General features: G+C 37.5%; 1 protein-coding gene across 1 annotated transcript in view; it reads right to left on the bottom strand.

Annotated features, from left to right (window-relative positions):
• Window positions 1–2,351: 2,351 nt before the first annotated feature.
• The window catches only part of tbkbp1 (TBK1 binding protein 1), a 63,225-nt gene continuing 47,241 nt past the window's right edge, over window positions 2,352–18,335 (bottom strand). Inside the window, exons 8-10 of the mRNA XM_028029958.1 lie at window positions 16,401–16,516; window positions 11,783–12,564; window positions 2,352–8,419 (exon numbers count right to left, since the gene is read on the bottom strand). Of these exons, the coding sequence (XP_027885759.1) occupies window positions 8,291–8,419; window positions 11,783–12,564; window positions 16,401–16,516 (1,027 nt within the window). The 3' untranslated portion in view covers window positions 2,352–8,290. The remainder of the gene's footprint in view (window positions 8,420–11,782; window positions 12,565–16,400; window positions 16,517–18,335) is intronic.

Below are 18,335 nucleotides of genomic sequence, written 5' to 3'. Positions count from 1 at the left end.
CTCTACATACTGTTTCACTTTCAGATTCATAGAAATAAACAAACATTTCAATTATACTCTAATTTACTCGGACATGGACATGATGTTGAAAATATGTCCTTGCTTGTTTAGAGTCAAGAGATTATTGGAAATACAGAGAAGAAGAAGTTCAACTTCTAAGATCAGAGTGTCTGCAGTCCTGTTTCTGAGAGCTTTTTAAAGAACTAAAGTGCTTACTTTATTTCTATCTGCATCTGGGAGGTCATACAAGCACAGGGAGGCAACTGTTGTTTTCAGTCGGTGAGCAGAAAACGTCTTTGTTTTTCATAATTATTGACAGAGCTGGTGAGGTTTCTGTTACTTCTGACTGCAGGCTCGCCCTCTGCCTTTTAGCTTTACACGTAAACCTAGCGGTGTTTGTGGTTTTGTGGCCCGGATGGGTGTGCGCGTTTTTCTTTTTCCTGATGTAGTCTAAGTATTGAGGTTAGCGGCAGAGAGCTAAAGATGTAGGAAATGAGCCCGGTGAAAAGGATGGCAGCTATCACCCGGGGTAAAGAGAACAGCCTTCTTAGAAAACACAGTTTCAGCGTTTTCTACGTCAGAAGCACTTCCAGTAAAGGGACGGGTCTATTTAAAAAGTGACGCTTTGGGCCCAAAAACACAGTATTTAAAAATGCTGTGATCTTTGTTGAAGATAATATCTGCTAGGTGCATAGCCATGGCTAAGAAGTAGTCCTACAATATTTAATTATTTATACTATACTCTGAAAGACCAACTTTGTTCTTTATGCAGTCCACAAATAATTGCTGTTCTGTTTTGCCATAAGCCACATGGGGGGAACAGAAAACGGCTCTTTGTTCAAATTAGATCAAAACTGAATTTTTAGGTCCGCGTGCAAAACATTGTGCGTGGCCAAAACCTAAAACTGAATATCGCAGCGAACAATCCATCCTCAGTAAAACAGGGTGCCAAAAAATTTGGCAAAAATGTCTGCCTGCAAGACTGGAAGAAACACAACCCAAATAAATATCAGTTGTGAATGCAGCAAAAGGTGGTTTTACAAAGTATTGACTCAAAGCAACTGTGACAAATAGCATGCCTCACTTTTCAGATTTTCATTAAAAATGTAAAATGTATCATTTCACTTCCGCATTAACAGCTATACACTACTTTTTGTTGTCTAATTAAATCCCAATAAAAAATATTTTTGAGATTTGAGGTTGTAAAATAAAAAATGAGAACGTCATTCAACCCTGTACTTCAACAACTAAATATGATCTAAATTATTTACAAGTGCAACTTAGCTCCAAATCGTCAAACACAATACAACATTTTTAAAGAATCTTCTGTATATTTGACATTTAGCTCTCTATTGTTTCATAAATAAATAAATAAATAAATAAAAATTATTGTTCAAGGTTTCATGGTTGTATTTTTAAACTGTAACTGCAATCAAGGCTCTCTCTCTTTCTCTTTGTTGACATTGATCTGACTGCTGCGGAGTATTGCCACACCTGAGAGACGTGATTCTGTTTTGGGTTTTTTAATATTATTTTTGCTTCTTCTCAGCAGCGGCTTCAAGCCTGACTGAAACTAAAAACATGTTCAGCTCTCAACAGAGCACTGCTGCCTCCTTGAACAGATAAGCACAGCTGATTAGGAGTTCTTGTTTTTGTAGCGTTTTGTTGTGTAAACGCCATATCACATGATCTGAGGCAAAAAATAGCAGCACCCTTGCAGTTCCAGTAACATTAGAAAATATTGTGCAACAAATGACCTTTTAAATACACATTCAATTAAAAGACTAAACCTTATCATGTTAGAGGTCATGCCGACTTTACGTAACGAATTAAATGTGCTGCTATTTAAGTCTTCTCAAACAACTTGTATATTGTAATTATAACATTGTTTTCACCATTAATCTGCAGCCTTCTTTTTCTCTGGGGTGTAAATTTGGCATTAGCCACTCTTCAAAACAGCTAGAAGAAAATAAATGCTTGTCTAAAATGACTCATGTGTACAGTGAGAGCCAAAATGTACAGGGCACAGCAAAAATGTAAAGTTTAAAATACATGAAACTGAAAGATTGGAGGAGGACCCAAGTCTATTTTTCCATTAGATACGGTGAGCTAGATGGTAAAGGAGGTAAGAAAAATCTCCAAAGCTTACTGTTAAAGCACTGCAGCAAAAATGACATAGTGAGCATGAAACAAATCTTTAATATATTTGAAGGCTTTTTAAACAGTACCAGTGCTGCTAATAAATGTGGAAGGCTTTGTGTGCGTCTAAAATACTGCTACTGCATCAACAGGATGTGAGATGCATCCTGCTAGGCCATAACGTCACAAAAAGCTTACAAAGAAAGCCAGTGTGCATGTTATTTCAGTGCAAGTTTATTAATAGGAATATTTACAGATATATAAAGGAAAACATTTTGTGGACCTAAGTGGCAGATTTCTTTTTCTGTATATTAGAGTTGGTGAATGCCAGTGGTGTTGTTGTTCCACACATTAGTTTTACACACAGACATTATTTCTCATTAGTGTTTGTGGGGAGTTCATTAGTGCCGAGGTCCCAGTGTGTGCTCAAGGTTACCCCCACAGAAAAAGAAACCGAAGACAGTCTGACTCACAGAGGTACTTATAGATGAGTGGAGCTTTAGAAGAATATGACTTTTTTATTTTCTTTTTTGTTCGAGCGTTTTAAAGGACCATGTTGTTTGTCTCCTGAGGATTTCTGAGCAGAATTCCAAGTGAAATTTCATTTTTAAAAAAGTAATAATCGTACCTTATCTTCACACTGCACTTTACATCAACTTCTGTCCTGAGTGAACTATAAAGTCCGCTTGCTTTAAGCACGTCAAAATAATAATAATAATAAAAAAAGATTGCGTCACAGGTTAAAGTTCTGTAATTGAACACCAATAATCGAACCTAAAGCAGCGATTCTAAGCCCCACTCTTACTGACCTAAGAGAGGTCTGTGTAAGTGCAGATGTGCAGCAGTACAAACATCCATGTGCATCACTTCACGAGCTCATGCAGGGGCACAATCACTCTGCGCTGCAGCTGCCGGCCAGCACGTTGTGGTCGTGAACCTTCCAGCTTCAATAACCACAATGCAGGGTCTTTACACGCACACGCCTCAGACAATGACTTTTCTTTGCTCAAAATATACAGGAAGCAATTTGTTCTCTTTGGTTTGGAGCAGACCTAGATCCTGTGTTTGGAGGCCAAGAAATGCATGTAGTGCTCAAAAAATCTGAAACCGCAAAACATCTTTTCTGCCTTTAAAAAAATGAATTAAGTGATATTTAAAAACAACAGTTACAGTGCCTGGCAAAAGGAATTATACCCTTTATAGACATTTTTCATCTTTTGTCACAATAAAACCAAATGAATTAATGCATTCTATTTGCTTTTTTTTGTGATAAACCAACACAAATTTGTGCATAACTATGAAGAAGAAGGGCAGATGGTTTTCAAAAAAAGTGCAGTGTGCATTTCAATTCAGCGTCCCACAGTGTGATGCTGCCACATGATTAGGATAGTTTGTTCCAGGTGACGTTTTCAGCACAGTAAAGTTCAAAGTTTAGTTTTGGTGGCATTTAAAGGCAACCGGTTTCCACTCAATTGTATCTAGGGCTATCAATGTAAAATGGGATGGCAGAGTTATAATCATATAAAAACCAAAAGAAATACATAAATACTAACATGATAAAATGTGAAAAACCCATAAAGGACATGAAAGCTTCTGCAAGGCACTGTGCATCCTGTAACTTAACCTTTTGGAATATCATTTAATTAATTCGGGGTTTTTTTTTGTTGTTTAAATCATAAACCTTTTTCTAAAGTGTTTGAAACTTTCAAGAACACATTTTCACCTTCTGGCTGTGATAACAATGCACTACAAGACATATCACTACATAGTGAGTAATAGTGGAAGATTGTAGGGATTTTACTCGCATATAATTCATGTTTACTCTTGTGGATTTATACATAGATATATAGATTTACATACACTCCAATTTGAAGTTGTGGAATAATAAAGTACATGTTGCATCAGTCTTAAAACACTTGCAAAATAACTGTACAAAATTCTAAATATTTTCACACACAATAATATAAGGACATACTGCACACACAGCTGAGAATACGTGAGCTATGGGGACCCCTTTAAATTCAGGGTCAAATATAGCCTCAAGCTTATGGGGAGGCTTTGAAGGACAATTCTGTTTTAATACAGTTTGATCAATTTACATAGCTACTGCAAAGAAGAAAAAAAAAAAACAAGACAAAAAAGAAACGGTACATAAACCAGAAGAACTGTAATGAGGTGACGTTGATGGTTATGGCTGATGTAAAAGTAACCGAATTGGGTGAAAATTTTTTTTTAGACTTCTTCGAACTTCACTTGTTTCTTGTGAAATTCAGAATAGTTCTCAGGGTTTCCCCCAGGAAGCTGGTTGGCGGCGGTGGTGAACACTGCTTTCCTCACCACCCACGTCCCCCCAAAAAAGAAAAGAAGGAAAGAGAGGTTGTTATTTGTAGATTTCTCAGTTCTGCCCCTGAACGCATGAACTTGTAGGAGATTAAAATGATGCAAAGGATTCTTATGTGTATGAGAATGTTTTATCAGCAAGCCTAAGCTAATTAAATAATTAGCTGTTGCTTGACAATTTAATGTTTAGGAATAGAAACTCCCAAGTGTTTGTTTTACACAGGATATGGAAGGCTGACGTTATTTAATGTCATTTCTGTAAAAAGGGGGTTTCACATAACAAAGAGCTGTGATTTCTAAATCTTGGCATTGGTTTTGAATATAAAACTGAAAGTCTGTACTTTACACAGATTTTTCATTGTGTAACTGTCACTTCAAGAGGTCAGCTAAAATAACTAAACTTCAGTATTTTTAAATCTCTGGGCATAGCTTTTTAGCTATTTGTACATTACTTTATATGAAAAACTATTCAAAAATTCAGAAAATGTATTTACTTTTAATAATTAAGTTAATAAGTCAGAATTAAAACTGGATTGTTCCTTAGCTATTGCTACAAAAAGAAAATAAAGCGCAACACTAGTCTGCTTGTAAAGCGTAGCTTGTTAAAACTTTGTGTTTAGCCAGCTAAAATGCTGTTTAGTAATTATCTTGTAAAAACATTTTCAGTTTGGTGACTTAACATTAGTTTTTTTCAATAAGCTTGATTTCTACCAGGTAGCTCTAATGTTAAAGCTCTGTCGTTCCAGATGATCTAGTTTAAATGAGGCTTCATTAGCCTTTGAAATTGGACTTAGATAATAAAAAAAATCACTAAAAGTTTGAAAATATATTTTTCTACCCTTAAAGATATGTATTAAAATATTGAAATTTTGGTTTTATTTGTGGGAAGTCATTATCTCAAAAGTTTTACAACAATTTGGGATATTTCTCTTAAGCATTGAATTAAAGCATTGTATTGTATGAATAGTATTTTACAAGACATTAGTTAAAAAGCGAAAATGAAAAAGTAGTGCTAGCTTGTTTTAGTGTTTCTAACAACTTGGCTAGATCATTACCAGGCAGCTTTTGCAAATTAGCCGTGTCAGTGCAGGTCATCTTATAATCCTATGTTTTATGAGAAACTGGAATTAAGAAATAGGAATCTGGGGATGGGAATGGGAATGCCGTGTTTCATTTAACAGTGTTCCAGTTTAAAGTCAAAAGAGCAGTAGGATATGAAAGCTGTTGTTGTTTTTACAATCAGATAATAGAGTATTTCTTGGTGTTGTTAACATTCAAAGAGCAAAGGAGCATGTTCACAAATACATGTAACACAACACAATGCGTGCCGATGGTTTTAATGAGGGAAAGCTGAGTAACGTTTGGCCATCCCTGTGGCCACATAAACTGAAGGTAATAATAAAGGTAATAAAGCAGAGTTGTCCTTTAATCTAATACAACTATCAAGGGATATTTTTTTTCTTTCTCCAAACCTTATCAGTAAAGCCAGAACTCTATTCTGCAACTTTCCTGAAAATACTTCAAGTCGTTTCTGCCACTGTCACTGTTCTGCATAACTCCAATCCACAGCATTTCATCTCTTTAAAAAAAAAAAACGTTTAGCCAGTGAAAAGAAATGGGCTGCTGTGTGAGATCCCCCACTCCCACATACAAAATGCTTGTGACTGAAAACCTCAGAGCAAGTGACATCAGTATGATATTGTTTCTTTTTCCTTCTTAGTTTTAAAAAGAGCAAGTACCACAAGTAGATCTTAAACTAAGTCACCTCAGTGATTAAAAATAAATAAATCCAGGTATCAAAAGAAGAGTATTGTCTTTTCTTAAACCCTGCAAATATAACTTTGCTGCCAGGAGCCGGTTCATCTGTTCGGTTAAAGTATTTCGGATAGAAATCTCATGCAGCTTGGTTTTTAGACTTTTTTTTGTTAGGTGGTCTGGGCCTCTTGACATCAAACTGTGATGAAGGTTGGAACTCGAGGAAGACGGAGGAGATTCCCCATTGGACTATTTTGCCTTTGTACAGAAAAGTACCTCATGTGGTGGGAATTTGACCATTGTCTCCCATTTACATTTACAGTGGTGTGCAAACACATGAGAGAAACTTGTCACCAACATATCACACGTGGTGTACAAACATTTAAACATTGCAAAAATATATCTTCATGTACAGATTTTGTCTTGTAGATGTAGACAAAATAAAAAGTAAATTAGACACTTGAGAATCTACACATCAATCAGTCTCAACCGTCAAAGCACCTCCCTAATGCGGTACGGGTGCCCTCTGTGCAGAAGTTCACAAGGATGTAAGGTAGGTGTATAGGAAGTAATTGTCCAACACATCACACAGGTGATGTTTCAGGGCATGTAATCATTCTTGAAGTGGACGCTGCTGTTGCTATGAACATGCAACAACGATTAGGTAGGTGTTGTGTACCACAAGATCCAAAAGTTCCCACTCTCCATCTTTCTTTGTTGCCATCTGCTCACAAGAAAAAGAACTATTCACCTAGCCATTTGTTGCTCCATGATCCAGTTCCAGATCAGCCCGTTTTTAAGCTCCTGACTGATTTGTGACTATACAGTCTACACTTTAACGTTTGACATGCATCAGAACCCTTGATAGGCCAAACTTTGCTCCCCACATTTAAATCTTGGTTGCTTATTTATCTCCTGTGAATTTACTGACCCTCAATGTAAACTAACTTTTACATAAACTAGAGAAGCTAAAGTTGTTCCTGGATGGAATAACTTGATATTTCTCTGACACAGTCATCATTTCTCAAGCTAATTTCGATTACCATCCTGCAGAATTCACCATTCTCTTGCTCCCAGGTCAAAGATAATCAGACTTCACTAACATTGTGGCTGATCGATGTATATGGACACTGACAACAAATACATTTTCTAGGCTACGTTAACTTAAACTGCTAGGATACTTTTTGAACAGGCCGCAAGCATAAAAGGAATATTCTGACTATAATTTCACTGTCATTAAAAAAACAGAAGACATTTCCTCACAGCAGCCCTTCCCTGCAGGGCATCATCAAAACTGTTTTTGTGTAAAATAAACGCACTCAGATGGATTCAGGTTCATTTTCTCCAGCTTGTCCAGTCATTTGCTCGAAGGTAAATGTGAAATTGGAATGCTTTATTCTCCTGTAACTGCCTTGTTTTGTTTGTTAAAAAAAAGTAACCTAGTAAAATCTCCCTACCCGTGTCACTTAGTAATAAACTTCTTTCACAATCAAAAAGCACATTCCTACAGGTCTTTGTTTGCCCTTGGCTCCTGCTAAACAGGATAACTGCAAAATAATCTACATGGTATTCAGACTAATTACTCAAATCTCCCTGATTAAATAAATACTGATAAAAACGAACTAACTTTAAGGCGTGCTGACCCCTTGAACCTGCCAGTGTGCCTCTCATGCATCAGGGTTGGCCTACTTGGCTAAATAAAGGCGTACTACACCACGAAGTGGAAAAATAAAAAGGTATCTCAAACTTTATTCAAACTTCACAACCAAACTAAGAGCCAAACAATCAGATCCAGAGATTAAAGAGGCAGATCTGTCTGTAAAGAATTCTAATAATGGGCCCACAAATCCAAGACGGATCTGTGTTTCATAACTTCTCAAAGAAAATAAAATCCTTTCTGTTTTCTATCTCTACAGATTATGACACAAATCTAAGTGGTTTACCCCCTAAATGTGATTCCTACATGTGTCTCTCTATTTGGACAGATCGGCTGCACTCTTACATCAACCTGTAAGAGGAAAGAGAGCAGATGTGTGGGTTGTTTGGCCCATGGCGATCATATCTTGCTGTTCTCCAGGTGGGAGTCAATGTGCTTGATGAGAGCGTCGTCGGGATATCCGACGGGGAAAATCAGTTGGCAGAGAGGGCAGCTCCTCATATCGTTCTCCTCACTCTCCATCCAGAGCTGCAGAGAAAAACAAACACACTCACACACAAGAAATCAGTCTTTCCTCAAACATCACATGTGAACTGCAGCTAAGTCACTCACATGGATAATTGAGTCAGTGTGGAAAAAGCAAAATCCTCTACTTCATGTGGAGCTACATTGTGCTAAACCATTAAGACTATTGCTGAATAGCACATGTCTGGCTGTAATGAAAGTCTGTCTGCCTACAAGCTAAATATGAAGAAAGGGTGAATTTAGATTTTTATGCTATAATCAACAGCTATTCATCTTACGTGCTTTTTGAAAAAAATAAATTAATTACATTTATTGTCCCACTCAGAGCTGAAGATTTATGCATGGGATGTGATGAGTTTCTCACAGTTTAATAAGTGCAGTGAAAAAAGAAAAAAAAAACAGGTCTGACCTTTCACCCACAGGACTTTGTTTCACCAGTCACCTTTAACATACTTGTATTCTTGACAGAACTTTTCAATTAGTCATAACAATCCCTTTGCCCACACGGCATCCTCAGTGACTATCAAGGTGTCAATAATCTCAAAGTGTTATGCTGAATGAAATACCTGCCTGAATTGCCGCCAATGTGTGTTAAAGTCCCATTACATTAATAAAAAAATTCCCAATTTAAGGTATGAAACACTAAATCGTGAACCTTTATTGCATTCAGTCGCATGGTTTTGTGAAAGAAGCTCCAAGCAGTTTCTTTTGAAAAATAGTCTTTGCGTCTTTTTCTCTCTAGTTTTTAGAATGTGGTGGGCAAAAAAAAAAAAAAAATAGAATTAATTTCTCTCATTGGCTTCTGAATGGTTGATCAGACCCTCATGTCAACTCCTTCACCAAAAGCTTATGAAAGAGACTAGTAAAAAAAAACTAAACTAGCAAGAAATTTACCCGAAACTATTCAGAACCAAGCACAGGTCACCCTCTGGAGGTTTGGTTGTGATAAATATTTTTGTTTTGTCCCTTTTAATTTTTATGTGAAAGATGCTGGAAACATTTTTATTTTATTTTTCCTTCATCTGCATAATGCTCAGACTCACCCAGTTAATTTAATTAAGATGGAATGTTTTCTTTTTTGTTCAATTTGATTCCTGCACAGGTCCAGAAATAAGTTTCAGTTCATTTAGAGATGAAACCAGTTCCTGAGCCATTCTGTTCCTTCTACTGAGATGGTAGCGGATATGATAGGTGGTTCCGAAACGTTCAATCCCAACACAAGTACAAGCAGACATGACCTAGATTGGCTATTGGATCAAGTTGTGCAGCTCTCCAACTACTCAAAGCAACATTATTCTAGTAAGACTGATGGGTGGTGCTATTAATATTTCAAAATGGCTGGTTTTGTCTTTCTTGTAAGAGGTGGAAAATGCATAGTGGCCTTCTTTCAAGTAGCGGTAACAAGCAATTTACAGCAATAAGTGGGGAAGGGGCCATGAACCTACTTTGTTCTTCAAAAAACGTAAACTAAACTCATGTCACTCTCACACTAATTAAACAGCTCTTTAAAAACACTTGAAACAATAGAAGTTATGTGATGGAAAATATTAACGGACTTGATACATAAATACCGCTAACCAGTCTACGCTGATTGCATTTATTTTTTATAGACGGGTTTCTATGCTCTTTCTTTACTTTTACAGCACGCCTTTGTACTTTTGAGTTGCTTTAAAGTATCTGTAGTTGCTCTGGAGTGAACCAAAAAGGTTGTTTCCTTGTTTTATATGCTAATTGAGACTTAACATCTTGACTCCATCTCTGTTCATCATGCACAGTCATGAGAGTTTGATCAAACTTCTCTTCTCTCAGAAAATAAGACGATTTCACAATGTGCTGTCTGAGTCTCCCAACGAAACTAAAAGTCATCAAGAAGATTGTGAAATATAGTGTGAAAACTATTTTTAATAGAAAACATTTTAGGGCTAGAAAGCTGCTTAGTATTTAATCAACCAAGTTCAGAGTTTCTAAGGCAAGCTGCAGACATGATGAAATACAACACGGCCGTTTGAGGACCTGTTTCGATAAGTGCGACTCTGTACTTTCAGAATACCTGAAACATGTGGTTGCACATTATTACAGTGGTACAGCTCACTCCGCACTTTAAAAATTTTCTGAAAAATATTATAGGTGTATAATCTGTTACAGAAAAGTAAAGAATGCAATTCATTCTGTAATTTGAGTAAATGTATCTAATTGAGGGGGAAAAAAATCACAATAACCAGTATTTGGTTTGAACAAAATGTCTTCTACTATACTTTCAACTAGTCTGCAAATATAGCAGACTAGTTGCAATACTAGTTTGCTATAATTGCAGACTGGTATTGCTACTACTCTGCAATACTAGTCTGCAAATTGTAAAATAAATAATTTTACACTTTGCAAAAATTATTTATTTAGGAACCCCTGGTATTTTAAAGAAATGTTATGCATTTCAAAAATATTCTCATAGCTTTTGAAGTAGAAAATAAAAAAACTCACAGCACCACAGATCCTCTACTGTACAGGTAGCATGAAATCATTTTCCACATACTCATTCATGCCAAGCTGCCTGGGGTGATTGCGGCAGAGCAAATCAATCTTTGTTTTAAGAAAGTTTAGTGAACTCTACAGATGTCTCCTTGTAATGGCAGGACAGAAAATGCTTTTTCAGGCATGTCCTCCAGATACCCAGTTGACATGTAGATGGCATCCAATGGTTGCTATGGAGACTTTGTGAGCTAAAGATGCCACCCTGTCATCTCCTCTCGGCCAAGGCAGAATATTTTTCCCAAAGGGCCAAATAAGCAACTGCGGCTGTTTGTGCCCAAACCATGAGCTGAACACAATTTACAGTTGTATTTAATTATAAACTGTAAATAATATATACTTTTATATTTGTTTAGCATTAAAAAACAGAGTATGCGCAGGCATTCAGGAAATAAAATATAACTTATTTGTAAGTTTTGCCCTCAACAAGTTTTCTATTGCCTTTATGCATGTAGCTAAATAGGAAGTTGGCATCACCGTGTGTTAAGTACTTACTGCTGAGAATAGAGGGCTTCTGTCCGATAATTTCTTGCATTTTAATTGGTTGCGAGGGCAGTATGAGAGTTGTACCTGCTTTATATACATCTCTATATATGTTTTTTACATAACCAAGATGCGAACCTCACAAAAAGTACTGGTTATTTTGTGAAAAATGGAGAAAAAAACAGAAAAATGTGAGCTAATATTGAGAAATACCACTACATTTATGTACTTTCTGTATATTATCAGTCCAAAAATATTTAGTCAGATCATTTAAATTTGAGATGAACTCCTATGAACAAGTCTGACTGAACAGATAAGTGTGAAGAATGGCACGTAATGAACTTCTTATTAACTCACGTTAATGGAAGGCCAAGACTGAGCATGCTCTGATGTCGTGTACACCTGCTGGGTATGGCAGGTGAGGTTATTGGGCCTCTGAGGGATGGGAAAGGCTGTGCAGGATGCCGGGCCCCTCATGACGCTGCTGGGTACACCAGGAGAGAGCACACCAAGAGTCCTTGGAGGGCTGATGGGATGGGGGCAGGTCCACTCCTCTTCATCCTCAGAGGACTGAGGCGGTTGGGGGGCGGGTTGGGAAGGAGGAGGGGGCTCAAAATGGAGGTGTGCCACCTCTGACAGGGGGAAAGGCATCTCTCTGGAGTGGCGCATGGAGCTCTCTACCATACTGCTGTCTCCGCCTGCCGCAGCTTGAAGGGGCGACGGGGACCCGCGGTGCTGCAGTCCACTGTGAGGGGAGCCGACGTGTTGGGGCTGCTGCTTTGGGTAACCCTCAACGTAGGGCCGTGGCTTTGGCAGGGTGGAGACTGGGTCTAAGGAGAAGCGAGGCGGGCACTGGTAAGCTGAGGGGTCAGCTACCTCTGAGTAACTGCGGCGACCCTGGAAGCTGGCTCTCAGGTGCTGGGTGGGCGGTCGGTAGGAATAAGAGGCAGGTCCATTGCTGACGTCCAGAAGCGGGGAGCGGCGGTGCATGTCGGGGGACAGACGCTGCAGCACCGGAGAGCGCCGCTGCTGGATCGGGGAGTGATGTGGCGGCACTGGCGAATGCCGCTGAGAGATGGGAGAGTGGCGCTGGGAAACTGGAGAGTGACGCTGGTGGTGGATGGGAGAATGGAGCTGCACTGTGGGGACAAAGGCGGAAAACCTCCAATTAGACGCCTCAAACAAAACAAACATCTTCATGCTTCATGGTAAAGTGACGAAACCGTAGGACTACTACATGTGGAGGCCTGAGTTGAATCTATTGCCTCTACCTTTATTGAGAATTTTATTTTTTTCTGAACATCAGAATCTGATTTTCCAAATTTCCATTTAGCACACTGACCAAATCCAAGTAGAAGCACAACATAAAGCGCAGTATACATTGCACATCATTTGATTAAGTGGAGATAAACTTTCTACACAGTTCTGTTAAAATGTCAGGTATTTCCAAGATGTGAAACAATGAGACCATGATAAAGTTAATAATAATAGTTTTTCAACATTTATCCTATAAAATTGACCTGGATGCATTAATGTGCACATCCTCAATCTAATATTTTGTTGGAGAATATTTGCATACATTCTTTGGATTCAGTCTTCTTGGGCACACACTTGTCACCAGTTATAGTGAGTCTAATGAAACTGAAATAGAGTTAATATTCATAGTGAGATTTTCCTCTGTTCATTTTTACCCTTAACCTAAAGCCGGAGAATCTGTAAAGCAATAAAAGAGGGCTGTGGACAGGAGAGGTCCTCTCAACGTGATAGATTAGAAACATTTGCACGCTAGAGTTTGAAAAAAAATACTACCAAGTGAAGATGTGAGTTGCTGACAGAATTCCATCAAAGAAGACTAAATACTGAAATTCAGTCATGTGTTTCATTAATGTTGTAGTTTCAGGATGTACAGATATGTGCTAATATGTTGTTACATGGTTCTATTTTTGTTCACCACTTTCAAATTTTGTTGTTAAATTTTAACAGGAACAGTAAAGTGCATGCAACAGTAAAAGTGAAAATAATAACAGATTTAGAATGATGTCATTCTTCAGTCAGTTAGAAGTAGTTATATTCAATAGTCGGCCAGACACTGAGTCAAACAAAGTTAGAATATTGATAGAAATCTCTGAAACTCCTTCAATGATGTAAACAAAATGAGGCTGGCTTCCAGGAAGCTAAATTTAAGAAAATGTTGCACAATACAAATAAACTGAACTATCAGTGAAAAAATTATTTCTGATTAAATTCTAAATTATTCGGGTGCAACTGAAGAAAAAATTGAGGAACAAATATGTTAAGGATATATTTGACACATACTGTACATGAAATACTGTATATAATTTTAGTTATGTAAAATATCAAAAACTACATTAGTACAGCGAGCCAACTAATGTAAAAACAAATTGTTTTGTTTTACCCTAAGAAAAAAAATTTGAACATCTGTTTTACAGTCAGTGTGGGCTTAGCAGACAAACTCCCATTTTCACCTTACCCATATGGCTGCACTATTCAATAATAAATCAGCACATTTTAATATTTTTTGTCAAAACACTGTTATTTTTTGCTGCTGTCATCTTGCATAACATTTTCATCAGATGTTGCAACAAGATATTGAGTTAATAGAAATGGTCTTTATGTTCCTCTATTGGTATAAATCTCCATAAAAAGATTTATCTGCACAAGTACAGTTGTAGTGTTTCCTGTAATTTCAAGATATGTTGCTGAGTGAGTCAGCCCTGCAGTCACTTCAGCTACACTGGTTCAGGGTGCTAAAGAGGGGAGGGGCTGTTTGTGCTTTTCAGAGTTTTCTCCGAATGAGGAGAAAAAGGGGGTAAGTCCAGTACGTTCACTCGCTTTCGACATTCAAGAACTCTTCCATGGCTGCACACAATTTCCCAAAATATGCCAACAAATCACCAAGAATATCAGTTTTTTGTTATAGATGGCGAAGACGTTCATATTATCTGCACATTCCTTGTTGTTGTTTAGTTTTCTTAGCTAAAGTTCTCTCAGGTTCTGTTCTGCGAACTTGGTTTGTGGTTGGACGCAAACTTGTGAGACAACCTGTGTTTCTTTGTGCATGCAGAAAAAGGTGTTGCTACCGTTTAGCACTTCTTTACTTTTACTCCACAACGTGCATCTCGGATTTCCTATTGTTACTTTTTAAGTGAGAAAACAACACACAAATCACAACCAGCACTGAGAAACGATGCAGATGTCAATTAATGAATCAAACTTGATATACGTTACATTTGCTTTTTAAGATGCCTCAGAAATTATTGATATGTAAACAATATTTAAAAATTAGGAATCTATCGTGCCCAGTGTCGCTTGAGGGCTGCAAGTAGGCTGAATGTGTGACAATTTTAATTTAATAATAGAAAACATCTAAAACACTAATTGTAAAGCTGGTAGTAGGGCAAAACACAAAAAGGCTAATTTGGACATGAACAGTGAAGGTAAACCAGCATGGAAACAATATGAAAAATAAGTAAACTATAGGAGGAGTTGACTGAAAGAAACAAATGTGTATGTAGAGCAGATCGGATATAAAAAATCTACACACCCCTGTTAAAATACCACGATAATGTGATAAAAAAATAGTTTATGATAAATAATTTCAGATTTAACATAACCTACAATAAATTAGTTTTTAAATAAGTAAGTAAAAAAAAATAACTCATCAAAGTAGGGGTGTGTCAGCATTAGCCAAATGTAGTTTCTATACCCACTATAAAGTGGGCCGAGCAATTACTAGGTCCTTTGATGAGTCAGTTCTGACAGAGTTTAACACAGTTTCTATCTCTGATAGCTGGTATTTTTTAAATTATAATTTAATTTAATTGGTAATTTTGAAACTAATAATTCTTAGAGATGAACTGATCACAGCTTTGTGTCTCTGTCTTGCAGACACCAATTTTATCTTTAATACTTATAAAAACACAAAGGTATAAGAACAAAATTCCAAGTATTTTTGTCACGTCTCCTTGCTGTCAGCAGCCAGTAATAATTTAGATAAATTACATCAGACTGTGTCTCAGAGCAGTCACTGTAAAACATAATTACATAATTTCTTAGACACACAGACAGAAACATTTACAAATCAAGAATGTTCCATGACAGACAGGTGGAAACCTCAACTAAATAAAACATGGAAACATTTCTGTTTATCATTACTTTTACCTGCTGAAACTATTGCTCTCTTTTGCCTACAGTTCACTCAAAAAGGACAGTTTCCTTTTTGGTTTCTTTTTTACTGCTTCCTTTAATGCTGAAAATAACTCATTTTCAGTCTCCTTTCCTCAGTAACAGCTCTCACACCAAAGATTGTTGTTGCGGTAAGGAATGTAGGTGTGGTAGATTCACTGAGGACATCTTTTCAATTCACAATTTACTTTTTAAAAAAAAATTAAATAGAAGGTGTTTTCTTACACTAATTTGCCCACTTTAAAAATCTTTGAAACTAAATAGATAAGTACACACTTGTTGTTCTTATATCTGCTTTATCAGTGCCTGGTTTTGACCCGCAAGTGACCATCTTGTGGGTCACATAGGCAAGAGTGAGGGTAGACCCTGGACTGGTGAGCAACACACAAGTCCCAGGATTTATTTTCCTTTTTCTTTGCACTTCAGCAGAAACCTGGAGGGTCCAGAGAAAACGTCAGCATGTTTTCTATGGACATTAGTGGGATGAACATTCTGTACCATAATAATACAGTCTGATGTCGCAATGTACTTTAAGTAAGACACCTATGGTGTAGTAAATCAGAGATCCTGCTTTGAGTCGGTGAGCTTTTCCTTTTGAACTGCATGTTTAAGTTTCACAATGAATACACAGCTGTGGTGACTGTGTTTCAGAGAGTGCTGCTGCAATGTTTTTGCAGATTAAAGACCAGGCTCTTCTAATAAAAATTACCGGGATCGTCTCGACCCAGATTTTCTCCGACGTGCAGTGTTTCAACGCATAAACGCTAACCTGGACTGGCCGGCTCCTGCGCCGCCTTCCTCAGGATCTCCGTCTGCTTGGAGCACAGCGCTTGGAGGCGTCCCACTTCCTCTGTTAACTCTGTGTAGGCCAGAGCCAAATTCACCCTGAAGGAAGAAAGGAGGAGGGCAATTATGTAATTAGCATAATCATTGTTACAGCAGAACATTAAAGTGTTGGCACAATGTTAAGGTGTTACAACTGTGTGGTTATTTAAACTATAATTGCAGTCAAATTCTTGTCAAAATGCAAATAATTTTTTTTCTCCCTCCAAGCCAGGAACTGCAAATGAATGAGAACATGAATTAATCTTCATCTGCTATGAAATAGAAAAAGGCCTGCTGCAGCGACACACAAATCAGGTGGCTAATTGAGAAGCACATATTTTTAGATTGCATGTCGAAGTGCATAATTTAAAATCACACCATATTCTTGCAAGATGTGCCTTGACGCTCTCAGGGGCTGCGCTGACGGAGCGGCTCTATTTCCAGAGCTCTAATCCAGAAAGATTGGTTTACGAGGTGCCGTATTTTAACCATAGCAACGAGATGTCGTTCTCTCAGCTAATTTCATCAAAACAGATTGAGACAGAAATGTATTATGCAAGTCGAAAGTAAATTCATCTGTTCACAAGATGAATATAAAACCAACCAAGACATTTGATGAATTAGATATAAAACCAAACAGGTAGTCAGATCAGATATGGCAGCTTGTTTTTATAAACTCCTCAGTCTTGATCTGAAATTGACTCATTCAGGCGCAGAAGGAGATAAATACTAACCCTTGTTGTCGGGTTAAAACCAAAACCATAAAATCCAGCATATAATCTACAAAGATAACGTAGAAAAATCTGAGTAATTTCTTATACAACGGCTTGCACTTCAAGAAAACCGAAGTTATCATTAGTTTCATCAAGAGATTTATAATTTGAAAGTTTCAGAATGCGACAGTGTGTGTTTGTGCGTGTCATATGAAAACCAGCACACCTACACGAAAGCTTCAACATACCATGAAGCATCTCTTGAGGGCAAGCATGAACCCAGACAACATGCAGATATGCCTTGAGATAAATGAAAAAGTCAGAGTTGAAAAGAGGATGTAAATTGTGCTCAAGGCCGTGAAGCGCCGTTGAACGATTTTGATGTGATGACCTTGCTAAAAAAGAATTGACTGATCTCATTCTTCCATAAAGATTGTGATGGATAAAAACGCAGAACTTCTGCCTTTCATGGGGAGTTTTTCAGCATGAAACAGAACAGACAGAAACTTCCCTAAAAAAAAACAACAAAGAAACATCCTTCCTACACAGCTAGCAAACTGTAAAATTTTAACATATGTTCTGCAGCACACCCACACATTAATTTAGTTTTAGCAACTATTGCATACATATATATATATATATATATATATATATATATGTACTAGTATTACAAACAGAGTGTTAGGTTTTATTTTTATTATCTTTTTTAACAGAAATCTATTCTCAAAGCTGGATTATAAGCTTTTTGCTCCTTCACATTCGTGAATGCAACAAGTTTACCTTCAATTTCATTTAACATAAAAATCAGGGTCTCTGTTTCAGAGAAGTCAGCACTGAAAAAACCAGAAGAGCGACTGAACAGCTCATAACTTCCAATGGTTAGTTAGTGCCTGTTAATGGCCCACCTAATTTCTCAACTGACTACGGTGACTCACACACAGGGTGGGGGTATCAAGCCCCCATTCAGCCCACCGTCTGGCAACAGACATCTTTCCTTTTGGTTTGAATTGGTTCAGCTCGGAAGGGCCATCACTGTTTGTGGCTTTACAACCTGCTGCATAAGGAAAATAAACGATCATTTGAGTTACTTACGGACATGGTGGGTGGAGCACGCAGCATAATGTTGTCTTATAAAGCATCCCTGAAACTAAGTGGCAATCTTCCTT

Source organism: Xiphophorus couchianus, chromosome 10, assembly GCF_001444195.1.
Source record: "Xiphophorus couchianus chromosome 10, X_couchianus-1.0, whole genome shotgun sequence".
NCBI classification, from domain to species: Eukaryota; Metazoa; Chordata; class Actinopteri; order Cyprinodontiformes; family Poeciliidae; genus Xiphophorus; species Xiphophorus couchianus.
This window is presented reverse-complemented; position numbering and strand designations above follow the sequence as displayed.